Raw genomic sequence first — 16852 nt, 5'->3', positions numbered from 1 at the left:
ATGGACAATCACACATAAGTTATAATCTTAAGTTTTTGTCAGCACTGAGTCCCTCAGATTCGTCCCTCGAAAAAATCACATGGAGTTTTTCTGATGAGATATTTTATGTCGTAGGATAAAACGTGAAAATATCTCGACCTTGTGTTCACCAAAGACCTTAATTCAGACATTTAACCAAAACCCCATTTAAAAAACATTGACTTTGAGACGATGGAACCAAAAATGCAACTTGTTTCAGGGTTTTGGCCTACAAACATACTGTCACGATCCACACACGGGAAACAGGGGTAGATCCAAGTGCAGTGTTTATTGGGGAAATCCGTAAGCATAAATCCAGTCCAGGCAGGGTCAAAACCATAAAAGCAATCCAAACAAGAAACAAAACAAGAAAACAGACAAGAAAACAGACCTCAGAAGTGGCGTGATACATAACAAGGACTCCGTGACAAACACTGAAACTGACAGGGTATATATACACAAGTGCTAAACGAGGTGACGAGAAACAGCTGAACACAATGAACACTCAGTGACAGAGAGGATCATGGGAAACGTAGTGAGAATGCCTAGACACCGTGAAAACTGAGGACCTCTAGTGTTAAACCCAAGGAAACACAAACCAGACACTGTGACACATACATGAAAACATACATACTCCTAAATACTGAATACCCCTGCAGCACACTATACGCTTGTTTGACACTGTTTGAGCACATAGGAAACAACATTTATGGGACAGTTTGTATCCGATTTTGTTGCTGGTTTGAATTATGTTATTTGTAATGCGAGTTTTCCAAGTAGTTTTTGATATTTCAGGATTTCAGGACATTAGTTGCCTGTAGACGTTTTAAATATGGCCGCCGATTGAACAGACTTTCCACGAAAGGGACTTTGCTTACAGGTGTATAGGACATTCACAACTAATCCCTAACTAAAGGCAAAAGTGATGACCAATCAGCTTTCAAACATACAATATATGAAGAATCACATCATGGACATGCAAAAAGCTCCAGAAGTTCATTTACCTCTGAATCTCTTCCCATAGCATTGCTTTGGTAAAACTGACGATAAATGGCATAATTACTCACTACTTCCACATTGTGGCATTTTTTTTTCAAGTGAAACAGGAAAATCAAGAGGGATCAATGATGTCAGACAGAAATGAAATATGTTTCAGAGGTGGAGCAAGACTTTGTTCTTTTCTTTTTTTGGTCTTTGGAATAACGTGTGTGTGAATCGTTCACTACGAGGCCAGAGCACACACTGAGAAAGTCTTCGTTTGACTCATGTTAAGATGTTCATGTCTTCGGTAGAGTTTCTCCTGCAGGTTCAGTTTCATGAACTCTCACACTTGCTCGGTTCCAGTCAGACGCTGTAGAGTGAATCTCACACTTACTCATGTTGTTTCCGGAGGCTCTGCACACCATGCCCAACGTTTTACACATCCGTTCGAGAGATGCAAAGCATTCATTTCTCTGCAAGATTTTAGTCAAGTTTGTCTGTCAAACTTTATTTAGAAAGAAGCTCTTTGTGTCCTTCTGAATCTTCCCTGTTTTGTCTTCTACAGTGACGAGATTTTGAAGTATATTGGGTTTGTTTGTTTGTTTGTTTGTTTGTTTGTTTGTTTGTTGAGCGTTGTGCCGGATAAGGCAGTGTGCGGTGAGCACTGAAACTCTCTCGAGCGTCTCTGACAGAAAGTGACGTGGGCGAGAGATGGCCTGGATCTGGCAGAGTTTTTTCCTCCCACAGGGTCTGATGAAGAGACCTCACCAGAGGAAAGAAAGACACACACTTTACCATCTCAGCTGGTTCTCCCAGACAGGAACACACTTTTAAATGGAGATTTAAGTGCTCCTTCACACTCTTAAAGGGTTAGTTCATCCAAAAATGAAAATTCTGTCAGCAATTACTCTCCCTCACCCATTACTCACAACGACGAGAAAACTTTTTGAGCGCACAAACAAAAATAACGACTTTATTCAACTCTTGATTTTGTTCTGTGTGTTCCTCTGAGTGAGTTCATGTAGTGTAACAGCGCAGCGCTTCTGGGTTGTACGTCAGAACGGAGGCTCACTATTGGCCAGCATCACACACATGGGTTTTGACTGAGTCTTGGCTAGATGAGTCTGTCCCGGACACCGTGGTAAGCCTGGATGGCTTTAAAATGTTTCGGGCAGACAGAACCAGTAACTCTGGGAAAGAGCGTGGAGGTGGGGTGTGTATGTACATCAACTCGGGCTGGTGCAACATCAAAGTACACGAGAAGATCTGTAATCCAAACCTGGAGCTGCTCACCCTGTCCGCCCGTTCCCGAGGGAATTCCCGACTGTTGTGCTTAGCTGTGTATATGTTCCACTAAGCGCTAATGTCAAGGCAGCGGCTGAGCAAATACCCGGATGCTCCAGTGCTACCTCTTGGTGATCTTAACAGCTGTCGGCTTGACTACTCATTGGCAGCCTTCAATCAACATGTGGATGTACCAACATCCAGTAGCCATATCACCCTGTAGCCAAGACTGGTTGCCCACTGAAGCTAGGCGGGGCAATATGGCTGCCGTCGCATCATCAGGTGGAGCTGCACATTGGTGGTGGTGAGGAGATTCCCCACTTCTATGTAAAGCGCTTTGAGTGCCGGGAAAAGCGCTATATAAATGTAATAATTATTATTATTATTATTATTAAAGCTAGAGCTCTCCCACCGCTAGGGTTAGTGGATCACAATGTTATCCATTTACTTCCTGTTTACAAACAACGGCTGAAACAATGCAAACCAGTAATACGCAGCATCCCCCAATGGTCGGAAGATGCTATTGCATGCTTCAAGGCTGTTTTGCATGTACAGACTGGGAAGTCTTTGAGGGAGACCTGGATGAACAGGTTTCAATTATTACAGATTACATCAAATTCTGTATGGATCTCTTGATAGCAGTAAAGACTATCAGAGCATATTCCAACTCAAAACCATGGATTAATTCACAGATAAAATATATTTTCCAGAGGAGGAAACTTGCCTTCAGGCAAAAGGACTCTGTTGGTCTTAAAAAAATAAATGAGGATATCAAAAATGAAATCTTTAAAGCGAAAAATAATTATAAGAACAAACTGGAGCAGGACTTTGCAAATATGAACACCAGGCAGGCATTCCAGCGTGTTAGGACTCTTACTGGACAAGCCTTTAAACAGACTACTTGTGTATCAGATCCCACCACCTCTGCAAGTAATCTCAATCATTTTTATGCCCGTTTTGATACCTCTGACTTCACCTCTGAGTGTGATAACCCTTTCAAGAGTTGAACTATGAGTCCCTTCTAACCAGGCAGGACGTTTATTTCCAGCTCATTAACTGCAAACCGAATAAAGCTCCTGGGCCGAATGGTATTCCAGCAGCCATATATTATAAAAAAATAAAGGTTTAAAAAAATATGTATATATATATATATTCCAGGCCGGGTCTTGAAAAGCTGTTCCCTGGAATTAACCCCTATTCTCCATTCTCTCTTCCTTCGCTCACTCTGTACTTCAACAATACCTGTCAAATGGAAATCATCAATTGTTATTCCTGTTCCAAAAAAAAAAACATCCGAGTCAAATCACTACAGGCCTGTATCATTAACCTCTGTTATAATGAAATGTTTTGAGAAAATCGTCAAAAATATTATGCTTCCATGTGTTACACCATCTCTAGATTGTCTACAATTTGCATATAAGCAGAAGAGAGGTACTGATGATGCAGTGGCCCGACTCTTACATTGTCTACTTCAACACCTGGACATCTCTGGGAATTATGCCAGACTTCTTTATTGACTTTAGTTCCGCTATTAACTCGATTCAGCGTCATCAGGTGATAAAGAAACTACAGAGTATGCAAGTCCCATCATCTCTAATATATTGGATCCATAATTTTCTTTCTAATAGACCCCAAGTGGTTAAAGTGGACAGTGCATTGTCACCAACCATTGTCCTTAATACCGGCGCCCCTCAGGGGTGCGTACTTAGCCCATTCCTTTTTATTCTCTACACAAATGACTGTCAGAGTCCATTTACAACTACTCATTACTTCAAATATGCAGATGATACCGCCATTCTTGCTCTGCTTAATGAGGACAATGACTCTTTTTTTGGACTATCAACGTTAAAGACTAAGGAACTGGTCTTTAGCACCTCAAAAACACAGATCCATGCTTCTAGCATTATCATTAATGGAGAGATAGTTGAGAGAATAGAGCATTTCAAATATCTTGGCATTATTTTGGATCAAAATCTCAATTTCAACCAGCACACTTTAGGGGTTTACAAACACTGTCAACAAAGACTGACAGCTATTCGTAAACGTAGGCAGTTGTCTGTTCAGCCACGTCTTCTTCTGCTCCTGTATCGCAGTATTATTGAGCCAGTCCTTACTTATGGTGCCATTTGTTTTTTTTCATATGCTTACAGTGACCAACAAGAACAAATTCTTAAAGATAACTCATTTAGCAAGTAAAATTATTGGTATCCCTACCCCCAATTTATCGGATAGTGTCTCGACATTCACGTTGCGAAAGGCACAAAATCTTAAATGACTCAGAACACCCACTTTACAAATATTTTATCCTTCTGCCTTCTGGCCGTAGGTATAGGTTACCGATGAGTAGAAAGGCCAAGTTTAGTAAGAGTTTTGTTCCTGTATCTATACGAGCTCTAAATACATAGGAAATCTGCCATTGATACGTCAGGTATGCAGGTATTTTTTATGTTTATATGGTCATGTTCTTAATATGTTATGTGTGTTTGTATTATGTACGCATCTATGGTGGAAACAAATGTCCTCTCGAGGACAAATAAAAATCTCTCTGTCTATCTTTAAGCAAGTTTTAATCTTCAGACGTTAGGCTTTGAGGGATTATAGTGGTGTAGTAGCTCGTGTTTGATTATGTATAGATTTATAAACAAGTAATATGATTTTAATTTTAATTTTCTATAATGAACTGGCAGCCAATGTAACTCTTTCAGAAGATGATTGACTTCTCGGATAGAAGCGGCTTAATTTTAGCAAGCAATGATTCCTAAAAGAGCCATTTTTCTTAGAGTGAAGAATCTTTTTTTGGAAAGGTTTCATGTATGTTCAAGGTTCTCATTAATGCCATAAAATAACCTTTATTTTTAAGAGTGCTTTGTAACATACAGTGCCGATATTATAATTTTTTTGCACATAATCCCAAATGTCAGAGATCTCAATACAAACTCCTCACATCCATTTTATTGTAGCTTGTATTCATCTAATTTTATAACTCCTACTGGCTACTAACTAAAGGCAAAAAAAAGACCAATCAGCTTTCAAACAGGCAACATATGAAGAATCACATCATGGACATGCAAAAAGCTCCAGAAGTTTCTCTGAATCTCCTCCATTGCACTGCCTTCCACTCGCTCTCGTAACCCAGCGAGCAACTTTGCGTTTAAAAGACGTCCAGATGTCTAGGTTGGTACTTGATGCTAACGCTATATTAGTTTATGCTTGTCTGTTTTTCATCAAACACCCCACAGTTACGTAAAATTAACATTTTGTTTTATTAAATATAGTATACAAAATAAAGCATATCAAACATTGTCATCTTTGTTACATTTATTCATTTAGCTGACGCTTTTATCCAAATGAGAGCAATAGAAGCGATTAAACTAGCAGTAGGACAACAGTATGTAAGTGCTATGACCCTTCGCAGTTCAATCTAATGCAGTTTTTTTTTTTTTTTTTTTTAAAGATAGAATAGAGGAGAAAGAGTTAGTGTTACTGGATCAAGTGCTGTCGTGTAGACACATAGGTCTTCAGCAGTTTTTTAAAAATGGCTACAGACTCAGCAGCTCTGAGTCCACCAGCAGGAACAGTCATGGTGAAGCTCCGAGAGAGAGATCCAGTGCCTCTTTGAGATGGCACCACCAGACGCCGTTCGCTTGCAGAGCGCAAGTTTCTGGAGGGCACATAAGTCTGAAGTAATGAGTTCAGGTACAGGGGAGCAGTACCAGTGGTTGTTCTGTAGGCAAACGTCAATGACTTGAATTTGATGCGAGCGGCAACCGGCAACCAGTGCAATTCTTGCAGAATCCAACTAATCTCTAGAGTTCCTGAGTTTGTTAGCATTCAGACACTGCTCTGCTTCACAACACAAGTGTGTGTGTGAAGAGATGATCACATACATTCACACATGCAATGTCTAAACACAGCCAGACGTCTAGGCTAAAACAAGCCCACATTTGGGCTGTCAGAGAAAAATTAATAGACGTCTAAACCAGAGCCCAATAATAGACTAGTTATCAATTAGATAACAAAGAAATGAAACCAAACACCTTGTAATCACTGTTGAGTCTGCTTGCATGTGGGAATATCTAACATCTGGCAAAAACGATCAAAAAAAGGTTATTCTGTCTAGAAGTGTGTTACTCATAGCCAGACTATATCCGGTCTATAGTTAACCTAGACAGTGAAATGACGGCTATTGCTTGCTGGGAAGTGAGAATATATTTTATAACTCCCATTGGCTCATTTTAATGTTATGACCAAACGTTCTTTCAGTAACATTAATAGAAGGTTTGTTCATATCTGGTGTTTAATATTCTCACAACGTTAGCACAAAAATATTATGTATACATCATTCATGGAGCATTTTTTTCTTTTTCTGAAATGTTTGGAAAATTATAAAAACAGAATGTTTCCTTAATGATCACATTATTATTATTTTTATTATTATTTGTTTTTTTTTTAACAGTTCTGAGAACATTCAGAAATAACATTTTCATTATATGGAAACGTTCTTAGAACCTGTTTTTGTTAGGTTGGTACTTGATGCTAACGCTATATTAGTTTATGCTTGTCTGTTTTTCATCAAACATCCCACAGTTACGTAAAATGAACATTTAGTTTTATTAAATATAGTATACAAAATAAAGCATATCAAACATTGTCATCATTGTTACATTCATCTCTAGAGTTCCTGAGTTTGTTAGCATTCAGCTTTTTGAGTTTTTAAACGTACAGTGATAATACAGACCTAACCAGGGCACTTAGTACACTAGTTAAGTGTTGATGTGTAGGTCAAAGTTCACGATATTTCTGCGATGTTCCATAAACATCGCGAGGCTAAGACAGTATAGTTATATCACCTTCATCAGGTCTTACGCCGCACACACGTAGTGTTTTACACACATTATACATTTTTTTATAAATATAACAAGTCTTCAAAATGTTAAACACATATAAATATATTTCAGTTATAAATACTGCTTAGGGAGCACTGCTTATCCGTTCAGGCCCAAGACCGAGTCTCCAAATGTCTTTGCATATTATGGGCTTTTTTTGTAGAGGAAAACCTGCCATATTTGGCAGAATGCATAAAAATATTGAGGCTAATATGCTAAAGTGCCAGTCTTTTTGATAGCTGAAGGCCTCGCCAAATAAGCCAAGATAGTTTGCGGACTGAGTATGAAAACAGTCCTGAGTGCATCGAAATCAGTTCGGTCACGTATGTTGTGCTGCTTGTACTCCGTCCACGAGGAACATCCCAAATCCAGAGTCGTTGACCTGCAGGCTCCAGTCGCCCAGTGAGCCCTGGATCTCAGATTTAGCCATCAGCCGGTTCACTTTCCCCGGGAAAGTGACGACACGCCAACATGTCCGGCTGACCGGCTCTGTCCCGTTGGCTTCCGGTAGCAGGACGGTACAAGAGAGCTCCTTGCTGTTCAGGCGGTTGTAAAAGCTGACGGTGAACTGGCCAGGCGAACAGATCCCCTTGCAGAAGAGACTGAGCTGGACGTACAGAAAGTAGCTTCCACTATCCTTCACATCCAGTGCTTTCTGACTTTTGTCGTAGCTGTAGAGAGAGCCGATGGTGTGAGTCTTTCCGTAAGCGAAACCTTCCCACGCCATGTTTTCACTTTTCAGTTCACCTGCAGGGCAAAGACAAGGAGACTTTTACAACACAATACAATACAGTTCATTCATAAAGCACAATTTAAAAACAACCCAAGTTAACCGAAGTGCTGTACAAGAAAAACACACACAACGTAAACACTGCAAAAGATGCTTTTCTTACTTAGTATTTTTGTCTTGTTTCCAGTCAAAATATCTAAAAACTCTTAAATCAAGAACCATTTACTAGATGAGCAAAATAACATAGGATAATAGGATATTATGTATTGTTTTCCGGGGGATTTCATCAAAATTAAGTGAGTTAATGCTTAAATTATAGTTAAAATCTGCCAATGGGGTGAGAAAAATAATGTTAATTTAAACAGAAACTACATTATTTTTCTGACCCCATTGGCAGATCATTTTGCTTGTTTTAGGCAAAAACTCACTGAACAAGACTTAATATCTTATATAATTGTAATACTTTAGTAAATGCATCTTGATTTAAGAAATGTTTGATATTTTGACTGGAAACAAGATAAAAATACTTAGTAAGAATAGCATTTTTTGCAGTGGTGGAATGCATGAAAGTAAAATCATTCACTCTAATAAATGCTGGGTTGTTTCAACCCAATTTTGGGTCAAATATGGACAAACCCCAAACGTTGGGTTAAAAATGTAATTAAAAAAATTAACCCAACGGCTGGGTTTGTCCATATTTGACCCAAAATTGGGTTGGAACAACCCAGCATTTTTTAGAGTGTAGTTTAAATACAAGTGCTTTACACTTCTCTTCTTTCTTTCTTTTTTGCATTATTTGAGTACAGTGTCTGAAATATACAATGGTAAGAACTTACTTTGAATGGCCCTCAGGTATGCAAAATTCTGCATCTAAAAAGAGAGAAGACAGAAAACACACACATTAGAAACAGGTTCAACAGCTTTTGCACTCCTGCAGAGAGAGGCGAGGGGCGAGAAGAAATCATGCGCTGAATGAATCATCACACACACACACGAGTCAGTAAATCTCCCGAAACATGTCTAGAGCTGGCCAGGCGGCGGGGGAAAGTAGGCCAACGGGGAAGCTCTTCTTCTACACACATGAGTCCGGACATGTACAATACAGATTGGCTGTAAAAGGATCTTACACGATTCTCTTTTAGACTAAAATGCTTTATCGGGTTCTTCAGATCAGTGTCCTGGTTTATTTAAACCATCTTTTAACTTCTTACATCAACCATACACCACTTTCTAAAGAATTACGCTCATTTATTTACCGAAAACTTAGCATTGTGTGACTTTCATCTAACAGTATGCTTCTAAAATCAAAGCTTTCTACTGAGCTGCACAAAAAGTTCTGTTTAAGTATCACAATATAAACGATTAATAAGTTAATAACTAATCATCTTTGCAACAGAAGCGAATCAATCAAAACTGACTTTATCTGGACAATAACTTTATTTTAAAGCTGCTGTAAAGCCTAAACAATCGCTGTTACTGTAATGTCCTATTATCACTGTAAAGCTGCTGTGAAACTATCTAGCCTATACTGTTAAAAGCGCTTTATAAATTAAGGTGACTTGACTATTATAATCAGATGAGCCAATGTACTTTGAATAACACATGCATTGGGTCCAAACAATCATACTTATATTCAAAAAACATACCATGACATGATAAATAAGAGTACGGTAAACCTTTACAATAAGGTTCATTAGATAACTACCTTAGTGAACAATCCTTCTTCAGCATTTCATATTCATTTCAACATTTACTAATCCACATCATTAAAATCAAGGGTTGTAATTGTAAACATTAGTTAATGCACTGTGAACTAACATGAAAAATCAATGAACAGCTGGATTATTAGGAACTAACATTAACAAAGATAAATACTGTAACAAATGTATTGCTTAGTTAATGTTAGTTAATACATGAATGAACCTTATCGTAAAGTGTTACCGAATCTACTTCAAATAGGCTAATATAATGGTAAAACATGCTCGTAATGTCTTTTATTTGTATGTTTTGGTAAGGTAAAACTATAAAAACATGCTTGAAAAACATTTAATGTCATTTTTGTACGGCAAAACCTTACCTTATACGCGTTTCCGTTGTCAGGGAAATTCGCTTTCAGGAGTCCCGATTCCGATTCGGACTCTTGTGATTTTCTCCCGTTTATCTCGTTCTCGATGTGTTTGGCGAACCAGAGCGCGCCCCCGAGCGCGACCGCGAACATGATGAAGAGCGCGATCACGGACCCGGTGAGGAAGGTGTCCAGACAGCGGGCCCGGGGCCGGGACTGGCTCTCGACATCTGTGGACGCGGACATCTCCAGAAACTAGCGATGTGAAGACACGATAATCCACAGCAGGTGCAACTGAACTGATGTAATGTACAGCACATCATCACAACATGAGCTTTATACCCGCGAGCGCTGGAGGAGGAACTAGCGGGGTTCCCTCCACCCACGAGAGAGAGAGAGAGAGAGAGAGAGAGAGAGAGAGAGAGAGAGAGAGAGAGAGAGAGAGAGAGAGAGAGAGAGAGAGAGAGAGAGAAACCGACCAACTTTCCGCTCCTTTCGCTCTTGCGCAAGCAGAGATGGGAGGAATATGAAGTGTGAATTTCTGTGACTGGCTCCATATTCCGCTAGCTTAATACATGGAATATCATATACATGTATCACTTCATTAGCATTTCACACTATATCACACGAAGTGTAAATGTAAGCAGTATTTATGCTGTCGTTTCCACTATCACCGCGATCCCGACTGCCCGATTGGAATCAGTCATCTATTTGTTCTATTGTTCGAATTATATATATTTTTTCAAATAAATAAAACACATTCACTCTTAAAGACGAAATTAACTATATTTTTTTAATGGTGCAGTGTCTATTATAAATCACATATCTGTGCACATCATATTTCCCACCCTACATTTGTTCTTGTTGGAGAAGCCGTTTGATATACGACACTAGAAAATGCCAAAAAATGTAATAAACTAAATAATGTTATACTTTAAATACTTGAAATGAGTAGTTTGCATCATTGGATATTACATTTGGTCGTTTAACATTTGTGTGGTAAGACAGTTTGTTAAATAATAAATGTTTATTCTTATATTACCTCAGACTCACTGTTGCAATAGTCCAAGGCTGTCAACTTTGAGTTTATCTTTGAGTGATAATTATGGACAGTAGGAATTTCATCAACTAATTCTAGAAACATACAGGGAAACCCGTCGGCCGTTATTATTTTTATTAATAAAGGTAAAAATGAACAACTAATTATTATACAATTAATACAATGCAGCTTTACTAATAATGCAATCTTTTTTTAATGATATAAGAGTAAAATTATAATATTTAATATAGTGCATATACTTGATTTTGTCTGTGGGGAATCGATTGGATAGTTGTGGTTTGCTATAGAGAGGCTAAGCCCCTCCCCTTCCGGTGGACCATGTATGGTAGTCAAAGGCGAGAGACAACAAATATTTTGATCTCGTTTGAATTGTGCCCTGAATTACACATATGATATTTGTCAATTTAAAAGATACATTTTAATGTCAAGAAAGTCGCAGTTTGATGTAAAACTGCTGAGGTGTAAGACTGTGGAAAATGTTCACAGTCTTATACCTCAAATTACGTATTTTCACTGAAAATACGTAATTACAAAGACTACAAACCCAAAAGGCGCACATGTGACGTCATACCTTTTCTCTCAATGAATGAAGCTTACTCTACTGAAGCTAACTCTACTGAAGCTAACTTTACAGAAGCTAACTTTACTGAAGCTAACTCTACTGAAGCTAACTTTACTGAAGCTAACTTTACTGAAGCTAACTCTACTGAAGCTAACTTTACTGAAGCTAACTCTACTGAAGCTAACTCTACTGAAGCTAACTTTACTGACGCTAACTCTACTGAAGCTAACTCTACTGAAGCTAACTTTACTGAAGCTAACTCTACTGAAGCTAACTCTACTGAAGCTAACTCTACTGAAGCTAACTCTACTGAAGCTAACTCTACTGAAGCTAACTTTCCTGAAGCTAACTTTACTGAAGCTAACTTTACTGAAGCTAACTCTACTGAAGCTAACTTTACTGAAGCTAACTCTACTGAAGCTAACTTTACTGAAGCTAACTTTACTGAAGCTAACTTTACTGAAGCTAACTTTACTGAAGCTAATTTTACTGAAGCTAATTTTACTGCAGCTAACGTCTGTCATGTTTTCTATAGTCTTACGTTATAATCGTGACGTTGCGCCGTGATGCCGGAGTGTGTTGTACCAGACTGCACACACACGAGCAACGGTGACGTATAGTGCGAGACGAGAGATGAAGTTCATTGAGCGATTTCCACATAAAACTAAACGTTACTCTTCTGTTTTATGACAAACTGCGACTTTCTTGACTTTCATAATTATCTTTTAAATTGACAAACATCATGTGTGTAACTCAGGGCACAGTTCGGACCGAATAAAAAGATAAGTTGTCTCTCGCCATTGACTACCATACAGATTTTTTCCGAAATAAGGTCCCATGAGCCGGAAGCGGAGGGGCGGGACTTAGGCTCTCTATTGGTGGATCGCGTGTGAGTGACAGGTCACATCATAAGAAAAGAGATGCTGGAAATAGGAGGAGAGGTTATTTTGATTCAAGATTATAAGAAACACGTGAATTTAACTAAATAATAATGTGCACCAATAAATCCTTTACAATTTTTTTTTCAATATACCATGTCCATTTATGATGACTTTAAAACTAAACTGTGAACAGTGAAGCCCCGCCTACTTTGATTGATTGGCCGGCCATCCCAGACACTTTGACATTGATGGCAGAGCAGCCAATAAATGTAAAGCTCACAACAAACAGATGAATAGCCTGTGATTTGGCCATTTTTGATCAGACATATTAACAGGGACTCAATAACTATTGTGATCTATCACTCTAAAAAATGCTGGGTTGTTGGGTCAAATACGGACAAACCCAAACGTTGGGTTAAAAATGTAATTAAAAAATTTAACCCACGGCTGGGTTTGTCCATATTTTACCCGAAATTGGGTTGAAACAATTTTTTAAAGATTTTGGAACCAAAGAAAATTTTTTAGATACTGGGCCCAAACACTGACAAACTGATCCACTTCAACAAAACATAAACGAAACACTGTGCACACGTAAAATGCTGGGTTGTTTCAACCCCAATTTGGGTCAAATATGGACAAACCCAAAATTTAACCCAATGGCTGGGTTTGTCCATATTTGACCCAAATTTGGGTTAAAACAACCCAGCATTTTTTAGAGTGTACACCTGTGTATTTTAAATTTCTGTACACAGTTATGTATATTTACATTACATTCTAGACTCCCCAAAATTTAGTTTGTAATTTTAAAATATATTTATTGGGATAAATGCAATGCATTGGGTTAAAATAACCCACAGATGGGAAGGCGCGATATACCACCCCATAGTTGGGTTACTCGTTGGCCTATTTTAACCCAACATTATTAAGTGAGCAGTAATAGTCAAGAGTTTGGAATTTGACTGACACTGAATTCATGTTTCTCATTAACTTGAAAATCTTATGATTTAAGAACTTATGAATAGTGATTGTTTTTGTTTTTAATGGGTGAATCTGCAGGATTAACTTTTTTGATCACCATAACATTCCCAGACTTCCATTTGTGAGTTTTGTATGTGTCCAGAATTGTTTTCCCACATACGTAAGTTGCTGAAGTTTGTTGACATTAAGTGATTTAAGATCATTTCCCCTTTCAGATAGTTGTCTAAAAATAGACGTGTGTGTGTGTGTGCCTGGAAGAGGCGGGGCCTGGTGATGTCACCTGCGTGCAAACCTGTGCATCTGAGCCCGAGGGTTTACAGGAAGTGATGTCATCACCACAGGTGTAGCACCAGTAAGAGTCACTTTCTCAGATCCGTTGTTTACTTCCCATATATGACATCACTGACCTGTTGAACGCGACGAGTTATCTTATCTGTGCATCTCTAAGTGTGTGTTTGTAAGACATCCGAAGCAGTATTAAAACGTATGTGTGTGTGTGTGTGTGTGTGTGCGTTTCTGTCACATGAGGGCTTTACTCTCTTTGATTTCTGCCAGCTTCCCCTTTGAAAGTGACTCTGTAGCGCTTCCTGAATGTGGACGGGTCTTTTTTTTTCAGACCCGTGATCAGATCGTACTTTGGGGAAAAGTAAACAAGACACATTTTGGAAAACCCAGCTCTAAAAACAAAACAAGCATACATCAGTGGCTGCGCGATGTAGTTCACATGTTTCTCTTGGAAGTAGGAAACCCTACACTTACACTGTAAGGAAAATCACGTTTTATCACTGTAAAGAAAAGAAAAGATTTATGAGGTAAAACTCTTTGATTACATTTTATTTCAGTTTTCCAACTTCAAAATGACACGTTTAATTCCCTGTGTTACTTGGAGTTTCTTTGTAATTGTGAAATTGTAAATTATGTACCTGCAATTTCTGAGTGAAAATTTTCCTACATCTTTTTTTTTTTCAGCGTTTCTGAAAAGAGTTTCTGGTTAATGTCTGTCCAAGTACAGCTTATTTTCACGCATTACTTGACATTCACTTGGGTTTCTCGTGCCGTTCCTGGAACGCTACAGCCCGACAGGTTGTCCTGTATCTCCTCAGATGTGTTTCGGTCAGTCAGGGAAAGTCTGTGTTTCACCTAAAGGTCACGAACACACTGCCGAGCACTTACGTCATGCGCGCTTTGGCTTCCCATACAGCTTCGCTCCTGAATGTGGAAGTTACAGTTTCACAAAAACACACTACAAAGCGTTAAGTTTGAGTTCCTGTTTTTCTGACAGTCATCACTGAGTCTTCAGATTGGGATAACTGTTAATACATGTAAACAGTGATGAAATGAAATGGCAATTGGTACAATTAAAGATCATGTCCTAAGCAGAGGCTGTTTGACTGCAGATTGAATGGAGATGTTGCAGATTTGGGGTTTTCCGTGGGCGAGTTAAGACGGGTTAGTGGAAAATATTCCACACTTACTACTTCTATTTTTAACTCGATCATCTGCTAACTCAGCATAAGACAGCTTAAGTATTGCCAGATTTATCCTAAACATGATGTCATGTGTCACGCCAGCCAATCAGAGCATGCAAAATGAGTTCTGCTTGTGCTGAGAAGGGAGTGAATGTGTCAGGAAATCACTCCTAGATTGCACAATGGTGTAGTTTATGATGAAATCTCTCCCGGCACTATACGGAGACTGTTGTGTTGAGTTATACATCATTAACATTTCTTCTGAACTCACCGCTATGTGTCTGTCTTGCGTCCCGGTCAGGTTGTCTGCACCGTTTCCTTTCTGGATGGGTCAGATTTAAGGGGTGCACATCTTGACCCTCTGGTGCTTAGAAAAAATTTAACATTTTTTTTCTTTTTTTTTCTTCATCTGAATGGTACGACACTTGGTAATGGTTTTGGCAGTTGCTGTGTGAACATAAAAAAAAATCACGGACATGATTCGAACAGGTTAAATGTTCCTGAATTAAATAGTCACACTTGTGCTCCTCGCGGTCAAAAACGAGCGCATTGGAAATGAATGGGAAGCTAATTTCCTCCAGTGGAAGCGTTTGGTTCTGCAGCCGAACAGTATCTCACTGAAAGCTCTTTTTTTGAGATTTCAAGCTCAAATTTGGAGCACAGCTTGTTTAGATTTATGGATTTTATTTTCTTGCAGTTTTAGAGTAAAACATGTTTTTGAAAATAGTATTTTTGCACATTTTTCATAACAATAAACATACAATTCTGTAAAATCTGGCCCCTATTATGCTATTTTAAAGTTCATAACTTGGTTTTGTGAGTCCTCAACAACAGGTTTATATTCATGCAAGGTAAAAAAAAAACACTTTCATTTTCTTAGAATTTGCACTTAACTTTACCTTCTTCCTCAAAGACTCTCAAATGAATTTTTTGAAGATTCATCTTTCCAAATCCCGGCTTTGCGTAAGGCTAATCTGCTCTGATTGGTCAGATGACCCAGTCTGTTGTGATTGGTCTACTACTGCGTACGCGCATGTCAGAAATGAAACGCCCATCACCCTTACTGGATTACGGCTTGTCAATGTGTAGATAGAGAAGATGGCATTGATTTTACCTTACCAATTCGAGCTCGAGTCAGACGAAGAAACGTCCAGAGTTGTCAAAGAATCAGAAACCCAAACGAGAGTGGTAAGTGTCAATTTAATGGTAAGACGTGATGGCAGCATCACTGTTTGTTGATTTTATTTGATTTAACCATATTTCTACTTAGGTTGTATAAGACAAATTAACGAGATTCCAGACCCACTTAAATTTATGGTACACCATCCAGGCCTTGAACTCCCTAAAACCATATACACTGCAGAACATCTACAACATTTATAGAAGTGACTATGGCCTTATAAGCAGCCGAACAAAAGAGGACTATGTACAGAATGTAAGGAATAATGTAGATCCAGCCGGTTGTTATCTCAGAATAAACCCGACAGGGTGATCAGGATCAGGTCTTCATCAGCCTGAAGGGGTTTATTCTGAGATAACACACACACACACACACACACACACCTGAAGGGGTTTATTCTGAGATAACAACCGGCTGGATGTACATTATCCCGCTTATTACGCGGCTACTACTTGCCACATAAGTAAATAATTAGACAAAGAAATATTGATCTGAGTTTAAATATTTTATTAGCTCTTTAAACGCAAAGCTTTGTGGAGAGAGCAGTTTCAGTGACAGAGATACGGTATACAGTCATAACACTTATTACACAGCATTTCAACACACACATAATTATGGGGATAAGAGATATATATTTCAGATTAAATTGTTTTAAAATAGTATCTGTTTGTATCTTATAATCCAAGAGTGTACAAAAGAATAGTCACAAAATGGCCGCCGCTGCGTTTGTATGAAACGAGAGAGAGAGTCCACGACAC

At 38.6% G+C, this 16852-nt stretch overlaps 1 protein-coding gene across 1 annotated transcript; it reads right to left on the bottom strand.

Annotated features, from left to right (window-relative positions):
• Positions 1-6875: 6875 nt before the first annotated feature.
• LOC307001081 (uncharacterized protein) lies at positions 6876-10326 on the bottom strand. Its single transcript, XM_079617220.1, has 3 exons — positions 9977-10326; positions 8736-8769; positions 6876-7916 (listed from the first exon to the last, which is right to left on the bottom strand). Exons 1-3 carry the CDS (start codon positions 10208-10210, stop codon positions 7489-7491), a joined length of 696 nt encoding a protein of 231 aa, XP_079473346.1. The 5' UTR covers positions 10211-10326; the 3' UTR covers positions 6876-7488.
• Positions 10327-16852: the final 6526 nt, after the last annotated feature.

This window comes from Phoxinus phoxinus, assembly GCF_949152265.1.
Source record: "Phoxinus phoxinus genome assembly, chromosome: 6".
Taxonomy (NCBI): Eukaryota; Metazoa; Chordata; class Actinopteri; order Cypriniformes; family Leuciscidae; genus Phoxinus; species Phoxinus phoxinus.
The sequence above is the reverse complement of the archived record's forward strand: the minus strand, read 5'-3'. Positions and strand labels throughout refer to the sequence as shown.

Coding starts and splice junctions, on each gene's coding strand:
- LOC307001081 (XM_079617220.1), bottom strand. CDS start 10,210: ATGTCCGCGTCCACAGATGTCGAGAGCCAGTCCCGGCCCCGGGCCCGC. Junction 8,770..9,976: donor ACAACGGAAACGCGTATAAG/GTAAGGTTTTGC, acceptor CTCTCTTTTTAG/ATGCAGAATTTTGCATACCT. Junction 7,917..8,735: donor ATACCTGAGGGCCATTCAAA/GTAAGTTCTTAC, acceptor TTTGCCCTGCAG/GTGAACTGAAAAGTGAAAAC.